This window comes from Serinus canaria, chromosome 9 (genome assembly GCF_022539315.1).
Source record: "Serinus canaria isolate serCan28SL12 chromosome 9, serCan2020, whole genome shotgun sequence".
NCBI lineage: Eukaryota > Metazoa > Chordata > Aves > Passeriformes > Fringillidae > Serinus > Serinus canaria.
This window is the reverse complement of record NC_066323.1, coordinates 15197393-15217280: the sequence shown is the minus strand read 5'-3', so window position 1 is coordinate 15217280 and position 19888 is coordinate 15197393. Positions and strand designations below refer to the sequence as shown.

Genomic DNA, 19888 nt, shown 5'->3' with positions numbered 1-19888 from the left:
ATGGCTGGACTGCATTAATGAATCTTCCCGAGTTATCTCTTCATAATCCACTGCTTCAAAAGCAGCTGTGAATATTTTCTTCCCATTAAAGCTTATTCCTTTGGGTTTGATGTAATTAATTGCCACTTAAGACTTAGAGAAAATATTCCAATAAATATTTATGCCACATGCACCATCTACTCTCTCCAGTGCCCTGTATACTTAATGTTTAACAAATTTCTGCCAACCTCAGCCTGCAATTCATGTTAGAGGGAGCCTGTGGTTGTAACAGCAGCACAGTCACAGATGTCCACTCTGGAGGTAGCACAAGAATCTCATTTCTTGATAAAGCAGGTCATGGAGGCACTGAGAATATGCCAGAGTGGAATTCTGGAGAGGACACAGCTGCAAAACCCTGCTTGATCCTCCCAGGGCTTATTTATAGCTTTGTCAGAGTAAGGTTAAGCATGTGCTTCTCTTAAGGACAGACAGAAAAGCACTGCAGTGTGAGACTGTCACAGAGGGACAGGAAAGAAGATGGCAGATCTAGACAGAAGAATTAAGAGTGTTCCAAGTCTGAAGTTACAGGAAAGAGAAGAAAATCTATTGTCAATCTTGCACACTCTGAAATTCACGAGGCTGCAAATTTGATTGCTGTATGATACATGTGTGGTACTGAAAAGGTGGAAATGCAGCCCTTTAAGAGCATATTTGAACTCTGTCTTAACATTAGCTCATATGTGAAGATATATTTTTCAGAGCCAAGTGTGTACAAGAGCAGAAAGTGAAACATATTTTACAGATTATACAAGTAAACTTTTCAGTGGTCTTTGAAGCGAGTGCTCAGCCTGCCTGCACTGGGCTCCAGGAGGCAGAGAGCAATTGGTGAAGAGGAGGGGTTTTGTTTCCCTGGGCAAGCCAGGGAGGGGCTCTCTGGAAGGTTCAGTTCCTTAGCACAGCAGCATGAACACCCACACATGCCTGAGAAAGGACAACTCAATGCCACGATTTAGCCTGCCACTGTTGGTTCCTGCACCTTGTCAGGATATAATTAAGGTATCGTCAAGCTGAATAGGAAGATGAGACTTAAACCTAAAAATATCTCCAGTAATTATGGTTTAGATCTGGGAAACAAGGGATGGATTTTGATTTCTGAAAGAGACAATGCTGTTCCTGAAGATGGTTGAGTAATTATGGAGTGAAAGGTAAAATAAACAGCCTTGTAATTCCCTGTCTGTGACACAGTGCTGAGGTGTGCAAGCAATCTCACGAGGGAGAAAAAAGGTCTTAGTTCATAGGTCTGGTGGTTTTAGGCAGAAAAACAGAGCTTTGCTATGTTTGCTAGCAAATGTAAAACTTCATTCAAACACAATAAAACAAAGCACCTGTTTCAGCTGTGCATGGTCACTATTCAGGAACACACATGGCTTTGCTGTAAAACAAGCCAACAGACAAAAATCTCCTCCTTTGGGATTCAAGATTGTACTTCTGTATTTGCCTGTGTAAAAAGCCTTGTTGACTACTACTAGCCTGGGGAATAATCCTTATTTCTGAGCTCCTGTAAGGCTACACTGTCACTCTTCAGTGAGGGCATGCTCTCATTCTTTGGACACTCTGAAGAATATTGGATAAATGGGCCCTGACTGAGGGATGGAAAATGTCCCTGACACAGTGTCTGCACTATTTGTAGCAAGTTACCTCAAGTAATCTAGTATCAAAGGCTGATGCAAAAAAAAAAAAAAAAACAAACACCCCAAAAAAATCTGTGTATTTTTACCTAAACATCCAAAGAGATGTAGTGCCATATCTTTAAAAAGACTTGGGTGAAGAAGAGAATGAAAACCACTCATAATATACTTTATTTCAAGTGAAAGCTGCTGTCCTTTACTTCATCAAAATACACCTTGCCAAAGATTTTTCCTTTCTGCATATGTTATCATTCAGTTTGAATTAATTTGTGATAGCTGTTTCCTGGATGTTTTTGCTCCATCCCTTGAGTGAGCACTGGCATTTATCTGACAATATGGTGAGATGATTCAAGGAAGACTTGGCTAGAAAAACTAATTTCTTAATTTCATAGTTACTCTTCTCTCTGAATTGATTTCCTGCACATTTGTACAAATGCCAGGGCAGTAAATGAGATGAAGCAGGAGCTGGAGGAGGAGGTGAGACCACAGAAGCCCTGATTTGACCAGCTCAAATTAGTGCATAAGGGCATCCTTAAGCTCCTCCTGAAGTTGTCTGAAAGCCTGATGGCTGAACTGCAATGAAAGTTATAATGCTGAAATACCTGCCTAGGAGAGCAAAGCCATGGGGCTGCAAGGCAAGCAGCCAGTTCTGAAAATCCAGCCTCTCTGATAGCAAAAGGACATTCTTCACTATGTCAGTCAACAGGGACCCCACAGGCCATGGGATCCATCACCACATCACCTGATTGCTTTGGTAACAATCTGCTTTCTCTCTCACTTGTCACTCACTTAGATAAGCATTGCTTCCCTTCTCTGCAAAGCTCAAGCTTGTCTCCTAGGATGGGTATGTCCTCCTGCACTAAACCAACCAATTTAACTAACCCTAAACTGTAATTCCTTCTCCTTCTGTGCTGCAGATGGATTAGAGTTTCTCCACGTGGCATTAGCCCACTCAGGGGCTGCTGCTGCCTCCACTGTCCCACTCCCCCAGTCATGCTGTCCTCCACTCTCCTTTGTGCTTCCACCACCATCATCAGACCTCTTCCCAAGAAGTGCCAATGGCACAGGGGCACAGGACAGCAGCCAACAATTACACAAGAGGGTGTTTTACCATGACTGAATTTGACTGAAGTGTGGGCTGCTGTCCTTGTCCTTTCCCTCTGCTCTGACCATGTGGGCTGGATCTAACCAATATCCAACAGCCTGCATCACTCACATCCCTGTGTGGAGCACTCTGGAGTGAGCATTTCTGTAGTTACAGAGTAGGAGCACTTCAAATGGAAAAGCTGCTGGACTATTTCAAGAATGTTTCAAAACCTTTAACACTTTATTGAAACTGTTCTCTCATCCATCTGCCTGCAAACCCAGATTTTTCCTCAGCGTTAAGGAGATATAAACCAATTTAAATTGAGCCCTTGTCTTTAAAAAGTGTTCTCTTGTTATGCTGAAGTAAGAAATGAGCACTGTTTCTAAGTGCTCTGTTTTAATTGAAAGGCAGGTATTTTCCACCTTCCATACTGCCATTTAGGGGTGTAGTTTCTGCTTCTCCAAGATATTTGCCAGGAAGTTTGCAGAATTTCTGCCAGGCTGAAAATCCACTGCCCCTCTCACAAAGGCACACTGCTTGGGAAGGAGAGGTTCCACCTGCCTGCATCAGGGCTTCTCAAGGACATTTCTCTGTTAGGCTGTGTGGAGTGGGAATGTCTTTCTCCCAGCCTCTGTTGGGACAGGATGGTGATGCAAAGAGCAGTGGGGTGTGATGATTTTTTGGGGAGATGATTTTGAGAGAATTTTGGGTCCATTTTGAGAGAAATTTTCTTTCTTTTCAGTGCAAATATAATTTCTAATGGCTTTTTGCTGGCCTGGAGCATGAAAGGCCAGAGAATACCTTGAAAATTCACTTATAAGCATCTTGAACCAAATAAATGCCAAATATCTTGCAGGACTATACCACCATTTTTTTTTCTTCATTTAGTTTTGTATCCTGCTCCTTTCCTAAATAATAATTTAATTACTATGTTCATGAAGAATTCCTAAAAGAAAATTAAGATACATCTTTAGCAGTGTGGCAATACCACCTTAAACATGGAGACACTGTAAAAGAATTGCAAAGAAAAGTGTTAAATCTTAGCAACTGCTAAGATAAAGTCATAATTGACATTTCTGTGTGCAAGATGAAGAGACTGTGCTTTAGGAGGGTCCAATGCTAGAAGAGAACTATAAATCATTTAATTAAGCAAGAATTTAGATTTCTTAACTTGCACTAACATAAGCCAACCACAAATATTCAGAACTGGTAATTAATCTAGATTTAGATATTTGGAGAGAAATTAGGGACAAAGTATCTATTAGTTTTCTCCTTTCCAATAAGGTTTTCATCAAAGCATATCCAAAGCAAGAAACATTTGTTACAGGTCCAGAGAAAGAAAGCTGGCAATAGTGGAGTAAGCAAAAATATCCATTTTTATGTGAAACTACTTTTATGAGGTCACTCCATGGGGTAAGAAGAATGCTACACTACAGAAATTTTAATTGCATTTTAAATCACTGTGTGGATCTTATGCACTATTATCTCTCACAAATTCATGTCTTTTATTCTATTAGATGGATTTTGATTAAGTTCTCATTCAGTAGAAACAAACAAAACAATACATCCATAATTAAACTATTTTCAAAATAGTTGATTATATTAACAGGAAACTATGTATCCTACTCTCAGTGGTAAACTGCTGCTAAACAGTAACCATTGTTAACTGCAGTAAGTTTAATGAAATCAGACAAATATCCTCCAAAGAGAAAAAAAACACTTATAATATTAGTGTAGAGGAAAAAGCTCTTTAAGGTTGTTTAACCTTTTAAAGCAGACAGCACAGCAAAATCAGAAAATGTTGCCTGAAATAAAGAGAGTAGCTTGGCATAATTTTTTTACAACAACTTATCTTTGCTTGGTACGCACAACCTATCAGAGATAATTATAATTTCTATTAAGAGTCTATGAAAAATTAAGCAAAAAGTCAAAGCTCAACAGGTAAAAAAGCAAGCCAGAATTAATTTTTATATTATTATTTGAGGCAGTAATTTCCTCTGAGAAAATATGCCTAATTTTTAGGATATTAAATGCTAAATAGTAAAGTTAAGTGCCTGTAGTCAATATGTTTTGCATTAAAAGTAATCCCTTCCTATATGAAAAAATGAGGATACCACTGGCTACCTGCCTGAGGAACCTGCTCTGGGGTCAAGGAATGTTCAGGTTCTCACCTTGTAAGGTTGCTCACTTGCCCACTGGGACTAGGTGCTGGATTTTGCTCACTCTGTCTTGTGGAAACTGATAGAGCAGTGCAGGGTGTGACTGAATTCAGCCCAGTAACCTCTGGCCATATTCCTAAATTCCAGGGCTGCAGTGGCACTGCTGTGTCCCTCCTGCTGCTCTCAGGCTCTCTGTGTCACCCCAGGCAGGACACAAAGGCTCTGTGGATGGAGATTCATTTTCCTGGCAGCAGCAGTCTGGGCTCATCAGCTGGAGCTGGGCTCCCTGTCCTTGAGGGAATCCCAGCAGGCTCCATGAGAGCCCTCAGCTGGTCTTTAGGTTGTGTGCAGCACAAGCAGTGCTGGAAACTTTTACCTGAGATAAAGCTGATCTTTCCTAAAGCCCTTCTTTGCTCACTGAGACCAGGGAATAGCCTTCAAATAGGATTCTGGGGAAAGGTCTGCTCTTCTGAGTCCTCCACCAAGTAAAAAACTATTAAAAACATAGCCCTGTATTTCCATCCAGTTTCATGTAGGTAGTTTGAAAAGCAACATAGCTCCTATTTCTTCATGCACATTGTTAAACAAAGCTGATTTAATCGCATTAGAACCCACAATAATGAGACTGAAATTTAATTTCAAGTGCAAAATAATTCTGTATGACCTCTTCAGCAGCTTCCTTTCATCTAACATGGAAAGAGCTTTTTCTCTTTAATTGTGTCTCTTTGCCTTCAGGAACATTGAGCAGCCTTTTAAACATCTGCTCTTTCCAACCTGCCACTTAACAAGTTATGGTTGGGAATAATTTTCTCTTTGGCTTATTTTTCTCTCTTGTGAGTTGCAGATTATGAACATAAAATAATACAGAGAGCCACCAAAGTCTGAAAGCCAAATATGGGGAAACCTCTGCAGTAGTTTTTATTAATGTGCTCTGTATAGAAATCTGTATTTTTAGTTTGCATATTTGCTTTTAAAAGAAAGCTGGAAATTGCAGATTTTTTTTGGTTTAACACGTACTGTTGTCAGCTCCACAGCCTATCCAAATAGCTCTCAAGGAGGAGATGGCAGTGAGTACTTACTGAGGCACAGTTGCTTTCTGACTTGTCTTCTAGAAAGCCAATTTGGCATGGTGTCCTCTGATTCTGCAGCCAGTAGTCTGTTGATTCTAGCAGACTGTTACTGCAGAGAATCTGTTAAAACAGTTAAAAATAGTTAAAATAATTACAAATTTTTCTGAGCCCTATTGTGCTTTGGGGGCTGGAACCCTATTGTTGTAACTCAATGGAAATTTTGTTGACAAAATTGGGGGGAGTGGGTAGGAGGGTAAAAGATGGATAAGACAAACCCATCCAGTTACTGCACCTTTAGTCAAACCACAAATATATCCCCTGAAGTGTGAACCTATTTTCTTCCAGAACTGAGAGTCCTTGGGGGCAGACACTTGAAGGAAATGCCCAAACCCAGTGTTTTTATTGAAAAGTATTGCTGTTAGTTTTGTTCTGCATTAAAGTGATAAACAGACATATAAGGAAAACTAATTATTCAATTACACCAGAGCACAGCAACTTGCAGCCTTTCTGACTGAGTGTGTCTCTCTCCACAGCAGATCAGTACTACCCATTCTGCCAGCAGCCTCATTTCTGGGGCTTCCAAGGCTCCAAACTCCTTCTTCTTAAACAAGTTTTTCTGTTTTATGAGTAGCTGAAGTATTTTGGACCTTCTGTAATGAGTCCTGAGGTCAGCCAGCACCCTGAGACCAAAACTTTGTGTTTAATCTCTGTGTTGACCCTGCCCTACAGCTTGTGCCATAGCTCCAGTCAAACAAAACCAAAATGGGGCTACAGAGATCTGCAGACTTTAAAGAGGCAAAGCCAGATTGCAAATCTGATGCTTAGATTAAACTGAATTCTTTACTTTCTGCCTCTGTACTAATATTCTACCATGAAAAAGAGGGACCATTAGGATCTCTAAAACAGCTAGGGAACAGCAGGAAAAATATTGCTGTACCACTGGGGCTACTTACAGAACATTTCCCATAGCTTATCATCTTCCCTAGGCAGCAATGTTAAAAGGTATGTTTGGGAAATAGATGTATATTTTATTTGTACTTCTTGCAATTCTTGTATTACATGGAAATAGCCTGTACTCTAATTTTTGGGCTTTTAATAATTATATTTAAAAATAGAAATTTGCTGCTATACCTAGGGAAAGAAAATCTACCTACAGTACTTTCCTTTACCTGACTGCATGTTTTGAGTTGACACACATTTGTCCTACTTCAAGAACATTTGATCTCTAAGCCTAGACCCCTTCCTTAGGAAGAGAAGTGAGAATAACTTGTGAGTCCTTCTCATTTCTCAGGGAAGATGAATGACCGTGGAAAGCTCATCTGGCCAGTGGACACACTTTTCTAATCCTTGGGGGCATCCAGAAGTAAGCTTATTACCACCCACAGACTAACTCCCACTCTAATTTTTATCTTTCTGGTAGAAAGTCAGTTGCACAGTTAATATTTCACTCCCTGTATCATACTTGTATTGATTTCTGAATAAAAGTCAGCAGGAGAGGGATGAGTAGGTAATGGGGAACACCACAGGCCCTGGGCTTGGCCTGCTTCATTCCCCTTTTTTGGTGCCCTCCATGGAGACTTTCCACCTTTGTGGCTGTTTCTCAGAACACCAGCCCTGCTACAGGTTTTCTTCCAAAGGTCTTTTAAATACAAATTTAAGGTTCACAAAATACTCATGGGAAGTACTGTACCCAAAGACTTTCTTCTGAGAATGCCAAGGGCTCATGAATGCTTCACCAGCCTCTTCTTGGGGGCTGCTAGCTAATCTTGTTTACCAGTGCAACAACTCTGCACTCAATAAATTTCATAATCTCCCATCTCAGTGCAAAGAGATTCCTGCCATCATAACTAACTCAAGACTAGATAGGGAAAATAATATACTCCATATCCCAAAGAAACAATTTCCTGTTAGTGTAATCAACTGTTGTGTGGGTTTGGGTTCTGGGTTTTTTTGTTGGTTTTTTTGTTTGTTTGTTTTGTTGGGGTTTTTTTTTGTTTGTTGGTTTTTTTTTTTTGAGGAAATCTTGAAGCATTATGAACTGGTTGGTAAAGTCTAGAATTAAGCATTCTTTCCCTCTTTCTGAAAAATTACCATTCTCTGAGGCTTTGTGAAGACAACATAGAATTGAACATATACAAACACACACACACACACACACACACACACACACATATATATATATAAAATATATATGATTTCAGATTTAATTATATTCTAGACATTCTCATCCTCAAGGGCTGAAGTTCTAATAACCTGTTAAAACATAATTTTGCATACACAGGCAACTTTTAGCTCAAACAACTTTTTCTGTAACAAGCAATCTTGTTAATTTCCTTAAAGATCACAGTGAATTTTTCTTCAACCCTAATCACTTTAGATCTTTCTTTCCCAAAACTGAGTTTCTGAGAAACTGTGATAGGCAGAAATTTATCATGCCAAAACAAGCTGCAGATACCCTTGGTGCTGCTCATCTTTGTCTCAGGAGGACTTGGTGTGCACTTCAGAACAGCTCAGTGACAGCAGATGTATGTGGTACATGACAAACCCATGAAATGAGCTGGGCAGTCCACACTTCACCTGCTTTGTCTCCTGTGGGATGTTAAATGAACCTTGGTAGCTTTAATTTTTGTTCAGAGATTTTTTTATCAGGAAGCAAATGCTGGTAAAGACAAATGTTTTGGTCTGGTCAGGTCAGGTCATGGTTGCCAAGTCATGAGGTCAGGTCAAGTCATGGATGAGTCACTCCAGGGTGGTTTATGAGTTCCAAGGCTTTATACTGCATTTAATTTTTGTATGTAGCTTTTCATAACAGACTTTGAAGTCAAGAGCAGAAATTAATACATGGAGGTTTTGGACAGCATGTGATTTCTAAGTAACCTCAAGTAGATAATCTGGCAGAGGTCAGCTGGTCAGATCTAAGGAACAGAGGTTGGCTCAAAGTAATTTGGAAAGGCTCCAGAAACTACTCCAAAAAGACAGTGCTGTGGGGATGGGGGAATGCAGGAACATGTGCCAGAGGTGTCCTTGCACATAGTCTGGTTCTACAGAGGAATGAGTGGCGCTCAGGAGATGGAGATGACACTTGAGCCAGTGGTGGCAGGAGTGAAGGGTAAACTTTGGATCAGTTTAAACTCCGTCTTATGAAACACAAAGTCTTGCTTTAGGACCATACAGACATGACATGGCTCAGAGCTTTCCCCTTAGTACTTCTGTGGAGGAAGGATAATTTGGGCTACCCTGCAATGCTGACAACAGGTAGGGTTACACATGTGACCTTTTGGGCACATTTCTTTGGTAACAGACAGTATTATTGTGATCAAAGGCACACATATGGTAAGAATAAATGGAATATTTCTTACAGCCTCTTGCTGTTGTAAGGCAGTTCTCCCTGTTAAATAGTTCATGTGTTTAGACAAAGTGGGAGTTTGCACATGCATGAAAACTTGATGGGATATTCATGCTTTTAAAGGAACATACGGAAGTCCTTATAGTAAAGGACTTACTATAAAGGCAACGATCGAAAGTGTGTAAACTTGAAGGAGTTGATCTAAATTAACAGAGGTAGTTAATTAATCAAAAGCAATGAGAGAACTGGTACTCTTCGTATCTCTACCAGCATATTACCACTGCCATTCTTGCATTTAAGCATTTTTCAAAATATGCTGAGGTGATCTGCACCAAACGACAAGAAAACGAACCCTCTTCTCTTCAGCTGTCAGTCTGCAGTCCTGCTCTTTAAGGCAAACAGTATCACTTGCCAAAATTTCATCCTCCTGTCTTGTACTTATCTTCATTCTTATTTAATTAAGACAAGTGCAGGGCCAATCCCACTGACACATTGTTAGAATTTTTCCTATCAGCTGAAAACTGAAAGCAGAATTTGATTCATTGACCATACTCATGTGACAGCTGCACACACTATACTGCTGTATATCTGGTTTGGAGCAGGATCATCACACTCAGAAAATAATTCAGGATGAATCTGCATCATGCACTAAATGTGAAATCAGCAGTAATTCATGGTTCTAAAAAAAAGTTTTCCACTCTCATCTAGAGACTCAGCCGTTAGCACTACTCAGTGTGTTGTGAATCAATGAACTAAATCAGCCTCTAGCAGAGTGTGGATTAGAAAAGTCACTCTTTCCCAGAGGAAAATACTGCATATGAGTTTAGTGTAACAGCTTCCTGCTCCCTGATTTAGATCACAAGACATTAAAATACAGTAAATATCTATAACCGAGACAGCATTAAAAAGGCTCCGCTCCACAAATGAAACATCTGCGTCTTCGTGACTGAACATCTTAATTGCTTTGGTTAATTACTACTCATCAAAAAAGAGAGGAAAGTGGGACATACAGAATGAAATGAGATATCAAGGGGCACATCTTCTGCATTCATTTAGGCTGGTCTGTGTAGTAACAGGCTGCATCTCATATGGTTCCTGACAGGAGCCATGCATGCCAAATGTAACTACTCAAACCCACAAGTCAACTGTTTAAACTGCTCCCTAGCAGCAGGGGCCCACAGCATTTCACTCCACCATCAACTGCACATCTAACTTCAAAATCACCTAACACAGGCTGAGAGAGAATTCTTCATCCTCTTCCTCACACACACATAGACACACACAAAAGGTAAACTTTCTCTGACAGTAGTGTAAAGAAGCCAAAACCATCCTGCTGTTTATCAGAGGTATTGTCAGAAGTGAATAAGTTTTCATAAAATTGACTTGTTTTACAATGAACAGCTCAAATATATGGGATTGGACAGGTGAAGCAACTCTCAATCATGTGATACAGGCTACCCTTTAAAAGAGAGTGGTACTTATGAGTGTAACCAAGCAGGAGCCCTTTTTGGAAAGGCAGTGGTGGCACTCAGTGTTTTGCCACTGTCCTTCACTCTTATATAAAGTAAACAACTCTGAAATTAAATGAAAATTTAAGATGTTTTCCCACACAGTAGGTTTTCTGTCTATATGAGGATTCCAATTACAGTCAGCAGTATTTTTAAAAACTAGGTGTTATTTTGCAAATGAACCCTTTGATCAAATGAAATACTGACATTTTATATTTTAGCCACGTTGGGGTGAAGAAGAAAAGCCCAGTCCCAGCATACACATCTGTCTTATTGAGTTCTCTTTTTATATCAATGATATTTTATCTAACAAATTTTCTGGGCATGGTTTTCAGTATAGGGAAAAAATCTTTAGCATCTACGTGTTTCATCCTTCACTCTTCTTACAGAAAACAAACAAACAAAAAACTCCAAGCCCAAAATGAAAGCATTATTAAAAGACAGAATTACGAGAAGACTGAATGAACTGTGAAAGTTTAAAATGAATGATGTCTTTTCAGCTCTAGAATTATGCCTGTGGGAGACAGTGGAGCTCTGAGGTTTATTGCAGAGTGAGAGGTGAAAGACAGCCTGTCCTCCTGAACAGTCTCTGGTAGTGCCCCCTTCCCTCAGACTGTACTGCCAAACAAGCTCCTAGGACAGAGGAATAAAAGGTCTTCACCTTTTATTATCAGTTGTACTGAAATTAGCTACATGCATAAAAGGACATTTGACCCCTCCTAATGACATACATACACACACAGGTGTCACTTTCTCCCCCCCACACATGGTCTAAATTAAATTAAATTAATAATAACATATAAACCTTGTTTTAGGAAACAGTAATAGCAGTCTATACCACTTCTTGTTGTAGAAACCATTCCCATCAAAGTTTTTTTCATGAAGGACCCTCCTTTGCATTGATCTGAGGAAGCAAAGCTCTGTCTGGGTCCCAGAAAATTGTCATTTATTGAGGAGCAGTCCTGAAGGTAGTCATGCTATGCATGGCTTTTATTTCATATAATGAAATGTCAGATAATGAGGTAAATTAGAAATTTTCAATGGGAGTTTACCTCCCATATATGTATAATGCATTTTGGGACCAGACAAGTATAGACCAGGCAGACAAAACTTGCAAGATACCATAACAGAACCACTAAGTTATTTTTCTATATCAAACCTTTTCTAAGTATCACTTAGAAATCACAAAATCAAATTTTGTATTCCTCAATAAAGCTGAAAGCTAAAAAGCAAAGTTATATATACTGGACTTTGAATATGACATAAACTTAAAAGTTACCTTCTTACATGCTGTGACAGAGCTTCCCAAACTGCTTGCAGAACTGTCTGTGCTGCTGCCTTGGCGCTCTGGGACTTCATGCATCAGTGGAGATTCAAAGTTGCTGAAGAACAAAAAAGAAACAAGCCCCCAAAAACCTTTCCAGTGACTCAGCCACATAAATAACTCAAGTAATACCAAAACACAGATCAGTAAAGAGATGTAACTTAAAATACTAATGCTGTCTATACTCTCCTAGCTGATATTACTAGTCTATTTATTGCAAATTTTCCCTTTTTGGAAGACTACCCAGAGCTACACACTTTGGATATAAAATAGCACACTGATGTCTTTTGAAGACCAGAGGAAAGCATAAACTGCCTACAACCAGACCTGTCTGTCTTGAATGCCACTGTAAAAAGTGGCACTAGCTTGTTTTCATAAGCAGGGAGCTTGGAGCAGCAAATGAAATACTTGCTGCAATAACTCAGCTTGGTAAACAACAGAAATATTTGCTGCATTTTTACCTGTCAGGATGGAAGGAAAGGGGTAGTGATTACAAAGTAAAAAAACAAGAGGAGAGGCAGTATTCTGTAATCCAGATGGAACAGCTCAGCACACTGCAGCTTTGGGGCTAAGCTAAGTCATGCACATATTCTGTTTTGTGATACAGTGGTACACAACTAACATGTTTACTTTGGAACTATGCAGATGTGAAGTACAAACCATAAAACCAAGTTTCCCCAGCCAAATTATTTGCACACACAGCAAGAACCAACCCTCATATTTTTCTTTTGCAATAGTTCAGGCCAGTTTTCAAAGACCTTCCATCATTTAATAATCACATTGGTCCAAGATTAATTAAGCTTCTCCTCCTGCTCGTGACCTGCTCCCTGTTAAAGGCCACATGTGCTATAGGACTATTTATGCAGGAACACACTAAGAGAAAACTATCCTACATGATCATGTTCTGCTTCCCAGACGGGGTCTTTGGAGTTCTTGGGACTAGCCATGAATAGATGCATTCCCACTGGTAAGAACTTTGTCAATGAGAATTCTGCTGATGTGTGTGTGCTATTCCATAATAATTTTTAAAAGTATCTAGATGTGCTGGAATTAGAAGAGTGAATAAAAACATATATCTAATTTAGGACTTGTTAATTGCTAGCTGGGGGGAAGTTTCATGAATCACAGGGGAGGACTGAATACAGATGCACAAGAGGGACCAGAGGGTTAACTGACTTCACTTGGAAAGCGTGTTACAACTAAATACTCTGGAAGATACCAGCATCACTTGTACTTAGAAAGAAGACTTTTGCCTGCTTACTAAACTCTGCTTCATTGTTCAGATTATACAGATACACAGTAATATTTCTGGGCAGTAATTCTTCTGGCATTTGCCACAGCAAAATAGCATTTTATAGCCCTTATACTGAGTTCTTTAACAGAATGAGGGAAATTAAACACATGAAGTCAATTCTGGCTTTCTATCTCCATCTAAAGTAGGAACCTCATATTCAGAGGGTCAAATCTTATATAAGTTAAGTATCCTCCTTGATAAGCCCACATTGAGATGCAGCCTTTGAACGAGGCTCCAGCATTTCACCCCTCCCAGCAGAAGCAGTGCACTGCCTCTTTTTTAAGATGCATCACCTCTGCAATCTAACAGAAAATTACAGGTCAAGGCTGACCTCCAGGCTGAACTGCAAGGCCTGTTGTACTCTTTTCTCCTGCTCTTCACTGAGAGGAAGGCTGAGGGCCCTGCCACAGGGAACTGATGGGCTCCTAATGACTATTTTCTCTCAGTTCCACTGTGTGCAGGGAATTGAACTTCAGTGCCTGAAGTGCTGTTGAGTCTAACAGCAACAAAGATAACAATTTGACAGCTACCTGAAGGCCTTCTTTGGAACTTAATTAAACAGTACAAATAGAATATCACATTAAAGCATAGCTGAAAAATGTAGTTGAAGAGTTACATTTTGGAGTATAGACAAATCTGTGCTCTCTCTAGACAGTATTTCAGCAAAGGGTGGCACATGACATGGCCCATACCAACTAAAGCTCTCCTCCAAGTCATGCGGAAAGTGAAATGATCTGTAAAAGCTTCTTAATCCTTTAAAATCTGTGTTCTTTTCAAAATAAGCCCACTTTTCATTTGTAAATATAGAAAACCCTGTTAAAACACATGATGATTGAGATAAATGTAAAATGCCATTAAATATTTTAAATGAGACTAGGCTCCCACTCATACTAAAGTTCAGACAGGAAACCCAACTGCCTTTGGTGTTCCCAAAATTTGGTAAACCTAAATCCTCTTGTCACCTATCCCAGTCCTCAGAGTTGTATTTCACATCCAGATGATAACCTGGAGCACAGGAAAAATCAGCAACTGTGCTTCACAGGACAAGGGACAATGCAATTTCAAGTATCTCTAACACTTTGAGAGCTCCTTTTTCAGGTTCCCCTCTCTTGTTCTGTACTGCTGAGCAGAGCCCCTGTTCTCAGGCTGCACTGCACTTCAACTCCTGAATTGTGCCAGGGACAGGAACTCTGGGCTCCCACCGCTTGCAAACAACTTCAACCAGTCAGGGTTCAGTCACTGAAATGCAGAAAAATTTTAACAAAGAAGTGTCAAAATAGGAGAGAAACATTCAGTTTTAGACACCACAGCCTTTTCTTTATTGAGTTTATGGCTGCACAATTTCTAGAAGCACAGGGAACCGCCCCCAGCCACTCTTGCTGGTCAGGCAGGTACATGACTAGAGGTGACACAAAGGAGACTGGCAGCAATGCATGCCAACTGATGGGAAAATGAGCACCCAGCTGGGCTGCTGCAGGCTGGGAATTCAGCACCACAAAAGTGAGTCTTCTGTAACTCAGGAAGTGCAGTGTATGAGGTCCTGCACAGATACTTTCAGGGGCACAGGTCTTTCTTCCAACCTGAACACGGATTTGGCTTTGCAACATCTCTTTTTCAATTATCTCAACTCTCAGCTAGGGCAAAGTGTTCTCTTCTCTTTATCCCCCGGGTACCCTTTCTAAGCTTTCATTTTCAACAGGTATTTTCTCAAGAGACCCTCCTCAGGCCATGCAGCTCTGCCACCCTCGCTCTGTAGCAAAGGCAGTAATATAAACCTATTTTTCACTAACTCTCCAGGGAAAAGCTATTCTGGCTGCGAGAAGCTTCTGCTCTCATTAGTTCCTCAATAGCAGGAAGCAGAATGAAACTCTTGCAGAGATGTAGCCAGCTCATCATCAAGTGATAGCTCTGCATTCACATACTATGCTCGTTACTTCACATTAAGAGCTTACACCAAGTGCTGGACTTTCAAGACATTTGGCACAGATTGGAGCCTTTTCACTACAAGATAAAGAAAGCTGTTAGAGTTTTTAGGTCTCAGTTCTCAAGTTTTCTGGCTCTCTTGTTTAGTATGTGATGGAGAATGCTGATCTGTGTTAGGTGTGCTCATCTGGCTTGCAGGTACCACAAAAAGCCACAGGCATAGCAATCAGTCTCTGTTAAGGAATGGCTCATTTTGAGAGTTTTCTTATGGTGTGAAAGATCCTAAGCTATGATTCAGGTTTTGAAACTGAAGTTGGGAACCTGGACCTAAGACTTGGTGTTAAGTGCACCATTTTCACTTTGGAATTTACATTAACAGAGAAGTCTCCACATTCATTTAGCACCAGGTGCTGACTTACTGATTCATGAATTGTAACTGATAACTTTTTTTCCTACAAGCTATATGCACTCACAAAGAATACAAACAGATTTCCTGGAAATTAGAGGTCTGTAGTGAATGGCTATGAGGTTTGTATCACTGACTGCAATAATAACACATGGTGTATTGCTGTCCAAAACGCAAACGAATTGCTTCATCTTCCCTATGTTAAATAATTCAAAAATACTGACCTCAATGACTCAAGACTTAATCAAAAAACCCACAGCTGCTCCTAAAAATAATTATCTCCTTTGCAGATGTGGCAGATGGTGCTACATCAAATAAGATGAGGTAATTTGAAGAATTCCCCAGGTAATCACTAAAGAAAATTAATCTTGTGAAATAGTATCAGAAACTTCAATTTCCTACCATCTTGAACAAGCATAAACAGCTTTCCAAAACTTGCTGTTCAATAATCATTCCTAAGGAGCAATCTCAATAAATAGTAAGCAACCATTACATATATATTTTTTGAATCACATTACAGCCTGCTGCTTTTCCTTCTTTCATTATGACTCCTAATCTTGGCATTTTGAACATAGAAAACATACTGAACCATGAAAAAAACAATCCTGAAGGAAGCAAACTGAATGAACACAGGGAGGTTTCTCAGTGCAATTAATGCCAAGCTATAGTGAGCAACATTTCTGTTGTTCTGCTAATATCTGTAATGAACATCATGAACAACAAAAAAGGGATGAATCTCATTTTGAAATAGAAATATGAGATGAGTGAAAGCAGAGCAGAATACCTTAGCATCTTCTTACTTCTACCCTCCCAAATAAACCTGAAAGCTACTAAGCAACTGAGGAAGGCAGCCAGCTTAATCCAGACCCTAAGCAAGAAGCAGTTTTGAAAGGCATGCAGTGTTCAAACAGCATCTCTTAACTTCAAAGCCTTCTGAAGTGGACAGACTAGTCATACTTTTTCCTCATTCTACCTTTCAAATTTTACAGTTTTAAAATTTACCTTTGCAAGTAAACAGGTCAGCAAAGCCACTAAGAGAAAAATCTTTAGATCCAACAGTGTCAAAGTTACTATTTGAATCCATATAAATGGTTTTTATTCAGTCTGGACAATGTGTATACTTCAGTCAGAGCACAGATGGTTAGTCAAACATGCTCTATAAATAGCTCATACAAATGTCCTTCTGATTTTGTTATGGATTTGGAACTCAAGAACAGAATATAATCACTGGCAATATCAGGATCACATCTTGTAAGGTATTAATGGACTTTTTTCAGTCTCCCATGGCTGCTATTGGCTTCATGGGAAACAAAAACACTGAATACTTCCCTTCACTGTCTGTGCACTCTAATAGGTACAGGATTGGGTTTTACAGATGAGCACACTAAAAAGACTAGAAGTTTAAATGTTTTCTATTCTGATTTCTCATTTCATGGTGTCTACTGGGTACTCTTCATTTACATTTCATTTTTATCAGTGATACAGCTGCCAAAAGACCAGGTCTTTAGCTACATGCTGATGAAAAACAGATGCAGAGAAAAGATAATCCATGCTGGGGTACACTTCACAATGCCCAAAGAGCCCTGAATAACCTCCAGATTAAACCAGTAAATAAATCTATAAGTCTCTGTAAGCAGTAGCAATCATCAGCCTTCTTTCAAATCACATTTTTAAAACAATTTAAAAGAACAGACAAGTTTTACTGAAGAACAAATATAAACAAAACTAACTACATTTTTTATGATCTACTTAGAAATATTCCTTCCTTCCTGCATTAACTGATTGAATTACTAAGGCTAAAATAACAAGGCTTTATGTACAAGTCTGACAAACTCCTCCCCATTCAATAGCTATGGCAGGATATATTCAGTTCAGAGAGCTGACAATCAAATCAAGGAGTTGGCACTCAGGAGCTGAATGACAGATGATTGGGCTGGTGGCTTTTGATGGTCAACAATTTAGTGAGAGAGAGTCAGCCCAATACAAAACTGGCTTTGGCACACAGCTGCCTTTTCCCCTGCCTTTTCCCCACCTACCCCTGGATTTGACATGCCTTTAAGCCAATTGCAGACAGACCTTTGTTGGTAGAATGGCTACTTCATAAGGAAAACTTCCAGAAAGAAGTTCTGGAAGTTTTCCTTATTATTTCCTTATTTCCAGCCTTGGACCTTAGTCAGAGGAAACTACAGGAAAGAACAGGAGGAACTGGGAGATCTCTGCTGGTGGGAAATGCTCACAGCAATTCACAGGTAACTGGAACTTCTGCAGAGTTCCTGATGTGGAGGTTGTTTTAGAGGGTAGAAAAAGATGTCTTGGATCAACAGCTAGGGACCACCTGCTGAAGAAGAAGGATTGACTTGGAGAAGATTAAGGACAGACCCTTAAATGCAGGGGAGGCTAAAGGACTTTACCTTATGGAGATGGACTGAAAGACAACTCAGACTGCTTTTCTGCCCCAAAAGCAAGGAGTTTGAACTCAGGTCTGGAGTGCCAGCCAGGGGGAAACTAAGGCTCTGCTGAGGGTTTGACTGCAGGAAAGATAAGAAATCTTGTTAAAGGAAGGATTCTTCGAGCAATTAGTCTGTACACACATTACTTAAGGGAGCAGGGCTGATTGGGAAGAGGATTTTGGAGATACAGGCACAGGTATCACAGAAACATCAGAATAAGGCAGTTTCATTTCCTCTACAGCAAAGCAATAGAATTGCTACTATTTAAGCCTACTAAGTCAGCAAAAAACAATATAAAATCTGAAATATTCTCAAAAAGACATCCCACAAAAAATCCCTCATTCACCTAGCATATGTAGGTGTACTACACAGCATTACTGGTCCTTGTGCTGTGAAAAGGAGAACAAAAGAGAAAATAACTGTTCTTCCATTCCAGCAAAAAATGTTCACAACTGTGTATTTATTAAGAAATTTGTATTATTTCTGTATTTTTGATGGCAATGCCTATTCTTAATATAGGATGTGTTGTTAGTACAGTACAACGTAGTATCTCAAATGTGTGATGTTATCTGATCCTCCTTTAAAAAGAATGGGAAAAAAACATTGTGACACAGCTGGAAACTGGTGAAATTTGGTCCAATTTAAATACACAGCAAATGTGCAAGCAGCTCCCACAGATTTCAACTAGAAATAGAAATTCACAACACTTTTCAGGATGAAATCAGACATTGAAAATTAGGCTGTCATGCCATAAACCACTGGGTAATTTTTCACAGCCTGTTTTATATGTTTCTTGTATCTAACAAACAACTTGTGTTCCCTGGCTGCTCCTCTCATCCTTTTGCTGTGCACAAAGTGTCAGCTGGGTGTCTCAGGACAAGCAGTGCAGTGTTTTTTGTGGAGGATGTAAATCTCACCTTAACTCATTCATTAAGTATTTTTGGCATCCTATTTATATGATATAGCCAAACATCACAGACGAGCTTCTCAACCAGCTTTTGTCATCAGCAAATGTGATTCTCTCTTGGAGCATCAGAGCAACAACAGTAAAATACTGACAAAACAAGCCCCAAAGCACAGCACATGCAAACAAATATTTCACTATCTGACAATTTTTTTAAGGACCATCCTCCAAAGATCTCAAATTTATGAAAGTTTTTCAGTGATTATATTCAAGACAGATATTGAATATTTCTGAAGGGAAGAGTAATGTGACGAAGATGTTCATAACTAAGAAGTAAATGCATATGTCACCATTTTATTTGAATAGAAATTGTGTGTGGCTAATCAAAACTTGCTAGCTGTTTGTGTTTTCCTTTTTAGATTGATTACAAATCAAACAGACTGTACAAGCATAATTGAAATGTGGTAGGTAGTCAGGATTATGTGCGTGATCAGAAGGTGAACATCACTTTCATCTTTTGAATGGCATTTTCCTAATATTCAGCAGACTTTCTGACATTCTTTGTATCACCTCTCCACACAAATAATAAATCTGGCTTTCGAATTATGAGATTAGGAAAGGGGTCCTGTCTGTACCTAAATACAGATATGTAAGATAGGAGCTTGGGAATTTCACGCTGTTGCAGCATCACTTTCAGCTACTTTTAAAAACATGAAGGGCAAAACTGGTAGCAAAAACAGACTACTGATA

At 39.5% G+C, this 19888-nt stretch overlaps 1 protein-coding gene across 2 annotated transcripts in view; it reads right to left on the bottom strand.

The window, feature by feature from the left end:
- SPHKAP (SPHK1 interactor, AKAP domain containing) overlaps positions 1 to 18296 on the bottom strand; it is a 51058-nt gene extending 32762 nt beyond the window's left edge. For both annotated transcript variants that reach the window (XM_018913036.3, XM_050978123.1), the window contains exons 1-3: positions 18196 to 18296; positions 12117 to 12219; positions 5993 to 6103 (exon numbers count right to left, since the gene is read on the bottom strand). In XM_018913036.3, coding sequence (XP_018768581.3) covers positions 5993 to 6103; positions 12117 to 12200 — 195 coding nt within the window. In that variant the 5' untranslated portion in view covers positions 12201 to 12219; positions 18196 to 18296. The remainder of the gene's footprint in view (positions 1 to 5992; positions 6104 to 12116; positions 12220 to 18195) is intronic.
- Positions 18297 to 19888: the final 1592 nt, after the last annotated feature.